We start from the raw sequence: 10,201 nt of genomic DNA on the forward strand, positions 1-10,201 counted from the left end.
CAAGAAACAGAACACAAACATATAATAGATCACGTTGTCATAAATACTGTGAACTGCGTGTATGCCCCATGCACTGTGGTGTATTAAATATATAAAATTAAGTATATTGCAAATGCAAATAATGTATTATTAGTAAGTTTCCAGCATATTTGCTTGAACATTTTCCTATATGACATTGGCGTCATAAAGTACTTTGAATCCTGAACAGCCAAATTCTAATTAACAAAAACACCATGTGAATTTGAAAACTGCATTCTAGCGTACACTGCTAACTTTCACAGAAACAATGGAACAAATTTCCTGGTACAACACTGACAATTTCCTGGGCAAATGCTGTGTAGGACCAAACTGATTCCCAATTTAGTAAGATTTTCAGGTGTGAAGGTCGTGATTTTGGGGGGGTTCTGGAAGTCCCTGGATAGTTATGATACAGTTTCCTTATTCCTAACAGGCTAATGATGCCTTGTCATATACTACACTACAAGATGCTGAACAAACAGCTAAGGCTTTCCAAGAACAAGAATACATATTTGGAGATTACATTGAAAGACTCTGGGCTTATCTCACCATTGAACAACTCCTGGAAAAACGGTAATTATGTCTAGAATAACCTCTTAGCTATGAAACTATTAAGTCATCTGACTGGTGCGACTTCGAGGGTATGAAGCTGAACTTCACATTCACACTGAGGTGTCAGTAGGAAAGCATAAAAAACCAGTAAGGAAAATCCCCCAACCTATTCTCCTCCCCAACCTCAGTATTTCTGTTTCAGGTTGCAAATTAAACAATTTTAAATTATTGCAAGTATGAAGCACAGTTTTGCCATTTTCCTGGATAGACAGTTGAACCAGAAGTGCTCTTAGACTGTAACAAATATTCCTTATTGATAAATTAGCTGCAAAGAAATGATTTCACTTTAAAGAAAAATATTTAATCCAGAGTTTGATGAGTAATTTAGCAATCACTGATACTAGGAGTCTCTACCTGTATTCAGTATTGCAGCTACAGGAGAAGAAAAGGAGAATCTGACGGCCGAAGCCCTGGATCTCTCACTAAAATACAAGTTTGTAACGCCACTGACATCCATGGTGGTAACAAAGCCAGAAGACCATGACAATCAAGATGGGATTGCTGATAAACCCATTGAAGGTACAGATATTTTCACAATTTTACTTTGAGAAGCCAATTGTTCCTTTGATGTTCCCCTAAAGAAATGCTTTTGTGTGGGCAGTTTTAAACATGTATCTGAAAAACCTAAGCCTCACACATGTGTGGTTTATGCAAAATTTATTTAAATTTTAAAGCTCATTTCCCTCAAACCATCCTCCGTTACTAAATCATACAGACAAAATACTATAAATTCAATATAAATGTATTTTAAGCTAAACTACATCACCCCCCCCAACCCAATAAGAATTTCTAATCTAATAATCCAGCTATGTCCTTTATCTTTTTTTATTTCCTGCATACTTCAACTTAGGGGTAGATGTAGTAACATCTTTCTACATGAAAGGGGAAATTTGCATGAGATCGTCCTCCTGCCGGATATATCACGTTGTAAAAAGATGAAGATTATATCTGTAAGACACAGCATATTCTAGTGTATTGCAGAAAGAGAAGCAATGATATTGACAATGCACAATTTGTTCTCAGCTCCTCTGATGCTTTGGCTAATTATTAACGCCTTGCTCGGTGAAACACTGTGCTTTCATACAGTTCAGCCTCTTTGTTTAACCTGTGTGAAACAAAATGACACTATTCCTCTTTAGGAAAGTAAGGCAAATGCTATCCACTCAGTGCGCCCCAAAGCTACCCTGCCCTCATCTGTATGTGATGTTTGGGCCATCCTCACCTTTCCCTCATCCAACGGGTCTGACAAACCTCTTGTGAGGCTTTTCAAAATCTTCTATTAGCACTCGTTATTTTTTCCCCAAACATTTGCTTCCCAGTTCTTCCCAGGCTCTGTGTGGGCTCTCTGCTGCCTTCTAGATGGAAAACTTTCTCAACTCCTCAATTTAGCATGGTAACTTAAGGCATTTTAGCATAACAGAGGTTACGCTTTACTAGAGGTTAGCGGTTTTTTCTTTTAACTGTAGTAAGTCCTGAAACCAATTAATTGCCAAGTGTCCTTCAATTCTTCAGGCATTCTGAATAATGCTGATGATTTTTTTGCATTATTTTTCACAACTACCATAATGAGATACTGACACATAAAAACACTTCATGTTTATTTTAAGATTCAAGTCACTATACAGCATAACAACTTTAAAATTTACAGCTGGACTCCATAAGACGAAAAAACTTAAACAAACATCTGACAGAAGGGGCATCCACTCAGAGTGATCTTCAGCTCTTTGCTTTGCCTTTCCAGGTACTCACAGTACAAAGGCCCTTTTCTGAACCTCTTTCCAAGTAAATCCTCTTTCTACATAGAAAGTACAGAGCAATAATAGGAGAAAATACTCAAAACACTGCTGCTGTATAAGAAAAGAGAATGATTCTTACACACTGCAGAGTCTAGATTCACAAATAGGATTACTGAATTATCCAGTCAGTATTAACAGAGTGATGCAAATGCCTTGAAAACTGCAAAAGAGTAAAACCAATAAGGAACATTTTGCAATATGGAAATGGCATAGCAATAAAACAACTACCAATTACTCTTGTCATGGAGAATTAATTGCAGCTTTGCTGCCTCACATAACAGCTTTTTACTTTCATTGTGTTTCTGTTTGATCAAATACTGAATTGTATCATTGGGAAATGGAATTGTAAAATACTGAAGATGCCTGGTTGGATTGTCGGAACAGTTTTAATTATTTTCCCTTAGAACACGTTTTAACAAGTTAGAATCCTTCCTGTTTAATCATACAACTTAATAAATGTCTCTTTTTTTTTCCCTTTACTTCTCACCTGCCCATGGTCACAGCTGAAGGTATGTACATTTCTTATTAAATTTCCTTAATATCTTTAACTGTTAGAGATGGATTTCCTGCTTTGTTTACTTGTTCTAAGACACAATGCTTTCATAAAATTCTTGGTGAATAAATCAAGACTGTGTTATAAATAGATTAAAAACTTTTCAACTGGAGGTTTGTAAATACCATTTTAAGTGTGGTGTCTCCTATCTCTGATAATTGCAGCATCCCACCATCACAAAATTCAGGCCCAGTACTGCTAAATTGCTTTCCAGAGCTAGCACTATTGATTCCCTAATCCCTGTGTGTAGCGATCTCTCGTACAGAGTCTTCGTTAATGCTGTGATTGCTACTTCTTCAGCACAAAGCCCTGGCTTCAGACACCCCTCCATAGCTTCAGATGTAATAAGAGTATAAGACTAGAAAATGTGGAAGCAGGCGGGTAAATCCGTCTGACTTCCTCGTTGTACAGCTTAAAACAAGATGGGACAAAGGAATCAGAGAACAGAAGGTTGTCCCAGCCACTTGCAGAGCACATCCCATGCCTTTGGGGTAGTAACGTTTTTGCTGAAATGTAGGGTGTACTTCCTGCCTGTTCATGACATTTGCTTTGTTACAGTACTAAATAAACCGGTTTGGCTTAGTTTTTCTTTTTAAAATATTTAGAAATGTATATACAATTGCAAGATCTTGGAGTTGGTTTGGAGTTGGTGGAAGGAATAAAGTGGGAGAGATTGTTTTTTATTTCTGGCCCCTAAAGTAACATTCTGTTTCATTCACAGCCAAGGCTGACACACATCTTACGCTGGGTAAGTTTTTAGTTTTAAGTTTCTGAATGAAGCAGCCCCTGTCAAAGGAAATTTATTCAGACAATTGAAATGACCAGAGGGACAGAAACTGCCTTTTCTGGGTTTACAGCTCTATTTTAACAAATACTACCAAATTCTGCTCGCTGCTAAAATGTTGCACACTGCTAAGACACACACTTAAATGTTGAACAATACCTTGAAAAAGTTTCAGCTAAAAAGCTTTTAAAAAGTAAATGTCAGTTCATCACACCACCATCTTTTCCTGAAAGCTGTTTCCCAGAAACAGAGGATGGACTTGAATTTGCATCTCCTTTGGAATTCTATAAAGCAAGAGACTATGTTGTCAACGTGTCTGTCTAAATTAATATTCAATTACTTATACAGAAAGAAACTGCTTTATTCAAGGCAGAGAGACAGCAACTGACCGTTCTGATTGCTGTTTGGGCAATCCGTTAGATTTAGATTTAGAGTCAGAGTTAGATTTAAGTTTTTGCTCTGGAGATCAGTCTGAATCTCTCTTTCTCAACCTCTCTTGTTTCTGTCTGGTTTTCTGAAGTCTTCATTGAAAAGATTTAAATTCATTCTGGAAATAAAAAGTCAAAACCTTAAAAGTTTTCCATGGATGTTGTGTTTCCTTGCTGATAGACAGCTTAATCCTTAAGTCTAAGACATTTGTGTCCTTCTGGAAACCTTCAAAGCAGTTCAGGCTACAAGTAAAATCTCTCTGTACCCTGAAGCTTAGCTTGATTTAAAAGGAGCACAAGTCATTATTCCGTGGACTATAAACTTTAAAAACTAGGATGGTATTAGCAATTTATCTAGCACATTAACTCCCTCACATCTTACATATACTGTGCAGATAATGTGTAAATATTCCAATTTCATGTGAGTTTTTCTAACAATTTTTTTCTCTCCTCTCTGCAGCTCCACAACACTTCCATTTATATAGTGCACAGCCCACATGGTATACTAGTGGTGAGTAGTTTGTGTAGTGTGTGCTTAGAAGGAGAATAGAAGAGGGTATTTAAGACTAAATTGCACAGTTCTTGAGTCTTTTAGATAATTCTCTTCCACAAAGCAGCCATAGTTTATTTCCAATGGGATTGTATTTACTTTTATTTTGAACATCTCTAAATGTTTTTTTTTTAAATCAAGTCACTAAGGTTATATTTTCATTTTCTTAGTCCTCCTTCCCATTGTTAGGCTTTGTGTTGATAGCTGCCTATTCTCTACTCAGGTGAACTTCCTGCCCTCTGTAATCCTTTCATGGCCCTCAGAGATAGGCTCTTAGAGGTGGCAATCCTGAACCTACAATCCATGGGCCAAATTTTACCATGGTCAAGAGACACAGGATATACGTCATATACCTGGGAAAGATGAGGGGAAAAAGGACATAGTTCACTTTGGGCAGATGGTAGCAGCTTCCTTGGGATCCCACCACTCCTTTGGAGGATGGGCTGGACTAAACTGGGCATACAGCTTGGGCAGCGACCAGTTTGGGCTGGTCCCCAGCATCAGCAGTTCCATTGCCACAGCATTCAATGTTCAGGCAGAACTTTGAACCTGTGTATTGCTATACAAATACCAGTGATTTGCCTTTACAGTTGATGGGGATCCACACTTCATTATATCAGTGCCACAAAAACAAGATGCCATTTGTTTCAATATCAATGAAAACCCAGGTGCTGTGTTAAATTTAATAAATGACCCAGTTACAGGTGAGTTTTTATTTTTTTTAAATACGGGAAATTAGGATACTTATTAAAAAATGTCTTATGTTTAAAGGCTATTTCTCTTTTTTATACTATGTAAGCTTTTTTTCCCAGCAAAGCTAGTAGGAGTTGCAGTAGCTGTGTTAAGGTACCATTACCATGACTGTGTTGTCACTTCTTGGAGCAAAATCAACTTCTAAACTTTGATTTGAAAACCACTGTGTGAGTTGAGAGACGTAATTTGTCTCAGTGAGTAGCACTAATAATCCTTAGGTTGCTATTTCATGGAATACCTGGTAAAGAGAGAGAAAGACAGATGTCACACAGGCTGTTTGTGCCCATCACAGACTCTTCATGCTCTAGGAAACACTGAACTTTTCTCAATAAAGTGATTATTGTCTTTGTGGAAATCCACAGAACATCCCCCAGAGCTTTATTCTACTTTGGCACAAACATGCACAAGTAATTATGATTTATTTTTCAACTCTTATCTGTTTCCCTGAGTTGCTGTTAAATTTCCATGATGCTCCTTGACATTAGTTGATCAGGTCCCATCTATAAAACAATACTCGATGTTTCCTTTTTATATTAGGCATCAGAGTCAATGGAGAACTCATTGGTGATAAGAAAGCAAATGGTGATGCAAAGATCCAAAACACATATTTTGGAAAGCTTGGCCTTGCAAATAAGCACCTCGATCTCAAAGTGACAGTGACTCCTGAGAAGATCACAATTCAGCACAGCAATGAAAAAACAGATTTCACCTGGCTTGACTCAGTTACTTTGCAACAAGAAGGGTAAGGCTTACAGAAAGAAGATCAGGCTCCTGTATTGCTTTCCACACTTTTTTTAGTGTTAACCACTTTTAAGATTTGTTATCTGAATAGTCAAAAGAAACTGATTCAAATCCTGCTGGATTCTGCTCTCTGATTTGTTAAGCTGAATGATTATTTTTAAATTCCTCTGCTTGGAATAGGTCAGTGGAGACTTTTCCCTGATTTTACTAAGGTAAAACTAGATTCGGTATTGTCCTTAATGCAAGTGTCTTGCAAATACTTAAAGAGTAACTTTAGACATAGCGTGTAGTCTTTCAAAGAGATAATAATGTGCTGTAAACAATCTCCATTTTATTTTAAGAAATTGAAATTGTGATATTAATAGAAAAGGTACATTTTGTCCTGTCAGCAGGTATATTTTACATGAGATTTATCTATTACAGAATCATTCATACCTGTGCAAAAGGAAGGTTAGAAAAGGAATGGGCAGCATTTCCTCCTCAGGGCTTTGGGCAGCCTGGTCTGGTGGGAGGTGTCCCAGTCCATGGCAGGGGGCTTGGACAAGATGGTCTTTAAGGTCCCTTCCAGCCCAAACCATTCTGTGATTCTATGATTTTCACTGTGTTCCTGGAACAAAATTATTGCCTTCTCATAGCATGGCACTGCAACAGAAAGATCACCAGAATAAAAAGCTGTTAGTCATACAGCATGCTTAGTTTTTATTATGTTAGCCACATTGATGATCTGACTAACACAATCAGAAACAAATCTTCTTTATCTTAGTGCTAACCTAGACAGTTCAGGAGTTGTCTTTTTCGTAAAAAACAAAAGGGAAAAAAAGTGTCAGGTAGCATTCAGGCAAGGAAGTGATGGTTTTATCAATAACATTTTTATTACTGAGCATGAGGTACTGGATCTACATATCACTAGCCTATCTGTGATTAATTGCACTATTAGAGGACACATTTTGGTAGAAACATCTTGCTGAAAAGTTTAGGTAAGACTAGGGAGCCTTTTACAGCGAAATTCGCTGTGAGTCTTGGACTGTCTGTGAATGCACACAGATTCACATGGACTAAACTAGACAGCAAAACCTCTGTTTTAAAAATCACTGAGCCATTTATAAAGCCATGTTTGTTTGCTGGACATGTTACTTTGTCTCAAGTTTCTTCTCATTGGTGTTACCTCTGGGCAGCACGATGCCTCAAGTCACGTTCTTCTTTTTTCCTCAGTTTAACTTTGATAATAAACAGGAAAAAAGATCTTGTGCTCTCAATGGGCAGCGGTGCCTCGTTTGTTATTGTTTTGCACCAAGTATGGAAGAAACATCCTCTCCACCAAGATTTCCTAGGACTGTATACATTGGAAAGTGAGAAACTGTCTGAACAGACCCATGGATTATTAGGTATGACTTCATTTAGTATTTTCATGCTTGTCTTTCCTTATGCGGCTAAGTAATTTGTAGACAGCCTTTCTGAGCTGAGATAGTGAAGGACACTGAGATGACATTGACTGGCTGTATTAAGATTTCTGACTATGTAACTATGTACAAGCACTCTGACAAAATAAATGTGTTCGATGATCAGAATTTGCCAATTAGTGCAACCTTGTAAGAAAAGAAGTTAAGGTATATCTTGATTCCCTAGCATATATTAAAATCACAGAATGTCTTGTATCACCTAAGATTTTCCTCATGCTAGCCAACATTATTTATTGTAGTAGAAGGCAAAGTTGGTAATTTAGGGATCAGAAATTTTACCCTATTAAATCCTGTTCTTTGCCAGTGTAGTGGGTTTGATGGTGTGGTTTATCAGTTGGAAAATACAGATAGCAGCTATTTTCCCTTGCCTTCCAATTTTTACTTACAGTATCAGGCAAGAGCAGCAAACGTTCATTTTGGGCCAATATGTTTACTCATTATGGAAAATAATGACCTGCTGTAAACTTAATCTTCTCAGTCCTGGGATGCACCTTTAGCGTGAGGAGAGTGAGCCAAAGTATCAGTGGTGGTACCTTAGGCCCACGTGTCATGGGAAATGCTGTAACAAAACAGAGAAAGGATGGAATGTTATTTATGCTTTCCTGCTCCAGTCTCTTCAAGATGAAGGACTTCACCACACAGAAGTTAGTCTGATATGGTATGAATTGCAAGAAAATTGCAAAAGCCCACCTGACGTGTGGGTACGCTGCGTTACAGTTCACTCACACGTCTCTTCACCATCTTCATCATTCTTGACTTTGCCTCTGCACCTCACTAAGTAATCTAAAATCTGTGCTCGTTGTAGCACTCAGAGCACCAGCAGCAGCCCACCCCAGTCCAGACATGGCAAAAGTGTGCAAAAGCTCATCCTGACAGGAGTGCAGAATGTCCTTAGATATCAGCCTTGTTCTGAGCATAATCACATTCAGAGATTTCAGAGATCAACACATGCATTATTTGATAGAAGTAAGCTGAAGACTTGGCAAGCATGTAATAAATACAACTGAATAGACAAGACACAAAGTGAGGATATCATGAAGGATATCTAGAAAAGGCTAATTTTACTGTGCACGCAGAAGTTGGAACTGATATCCAGATAATATGCATGGAATTCTAGATTATAAAAAGAAAACAATACCATAGATACATGTTCAACTTTACATGAAACTCGGTGTTTGCTTATCCACTGAAAACCCTGAGGAGACCTTGAAAACAGCACGGGAATGTAGAAATTCTGGGGTTTCCCTTTGGTTTATTTCTGTTTTAATATGTGCAACATGCCTGAAATGGTAATTTTGACTTCTATTTTTTAGGGCAGTTTTTCCACCCCATTGACTTCACCATACTTGAAATTCATCCTGGGTCCGATCCCAAGAAACCAGATGCCACAATGATTGTTAAAAACAACAAACTGACAGTAACAAGGTAAAAAATAATTAAGTCCTTAGCAAAGACTTAGGAAAGATTACCTTGTTGAAGTGCAGGTTCTGCTTTGGTGCTCCTGTGACTCTGTTTTCCGTTCCAGGGGCTGGCAGAAGGATTACAGGGAAGATCCTGTGCACGGTGTTGATGTTCCTTGCTGGTTTGTTCATAACAACGGAGCTGGCTTGATAGATGGTGTTCATACGGACTATATTGTTTCCAGCCTGTTTTAAACAACTACAGCGTCCTCCAGATTCCTGGGTATACAGAGTATTTGTTTGAAAGAACATTTTTCAATATTTAAGAAGTATTAAAATTAAAGTATTAAAAATACATGAGCTTATGATGCTTGGCAATGCCAAGATATGATGGATTCTCACGGAGAATTTTACTGCATATTTGATTAAATCTCAAGTGCTAAACAGCTGTTCTGCTTAGACATCACTCATCTCTTGAAATATCCCCAATTGACTGAATTAATTTACTAGTTTTAAAATTCTGACTTAAAATTTTACTTTCTAAACCAGAAACATCCTATCCACTTTTAAATCAATAAATGTCAGCAGTGATTTTAAATAAAACCATCAGTACTTAATGCCTTGTTCTGTTATTCCAGCAGCTACCAATGTTTTAATTCCTGTTTCACAAAGCCCAGGATGCCTGGCCAGTGTTAAAATTCAGCACAGGAGTGCAGCTGACAAAGCAGTGGATTTCAGGATAACTCAGTGGTTCTTAAAACCGTCTGACTGCTTGACTGTGTGGTGCTGAGGGCCGGTGCAGTGCCATCCCTGGAGCTGACTGTTAGCATCCAGGACTTCTGCATTTTCATATTTTAATTTGAACCGAACCTTTGAATGCCTAAATCTTTATAAATGGATGAATACCACAGTTCCAAGCAGCACTCAGAGTTAAGTAACAGTAGCTGTCTTTTAGTATCTTTTTTGTGTAAGACCCTTTACTGAGATGCCGTTACCGTCTTCCAGTAAAATTCCTCCCTCTGTTCCCATAACAGCATTTATGTACTTATTTCAGGGCAAGAAGTGTCCTGTTTATTTATTTTATGTTTTTATCTATATTATTTATA

At 37.7% G+C, this 10,201-nt stretch overlaps 1 protein-coding gene across 1 annotated transcript; it reads left to right on the forward strand.

Moving 5' to 3' along the window:
• Nucleotides 1-451: 451 nt before the first annotated feature.
• On the forward strand, nucleotides 452-9,350 carry LOC104544550 (inter-alpha-trypsin inhibitor heavy chain H3-like; the record flags this gene model as incomplete). The annotated part of the gene is made up of 9 exons (XM_010189495.1): nucleotides 452-591; nucleotides 995-1,149; nucleotides 2,930-2,935; nucleotides 4,652-4,702; nucleotides 5,332-5,445; nucleotides 6,032-6,236; nucleotides 7,448-7,620; nucleotides 9,009-9,120; nucleotides 9,221-9,350. Coding segments are annotated over 9 exons (1,086 nt in total), but the record flags the coding sequence as incomplete, so codon positions are not given.
• Between the last annotated feature and the right edge of the window lie 851 nt (nucleotides 9,351-10,201).

The sequence above is a fragment of the Mesitornis unicolor genome, unplaced genomic scaffold (genome assembly GCF_000695765.1).
Source record: "Mesitornis unicolor isolate BGI_N332 unplaced genomic scaffold, ASM69576v1 scaffold14380, whole genome shotgun sequence".
Classification (NCBI taxonomy): Eukaryota; Metazoa; Chordata; class Aves; order Mesitornithiformes; family Mesitornithidae; genus Mesitornis; species Mesitornis unicolor.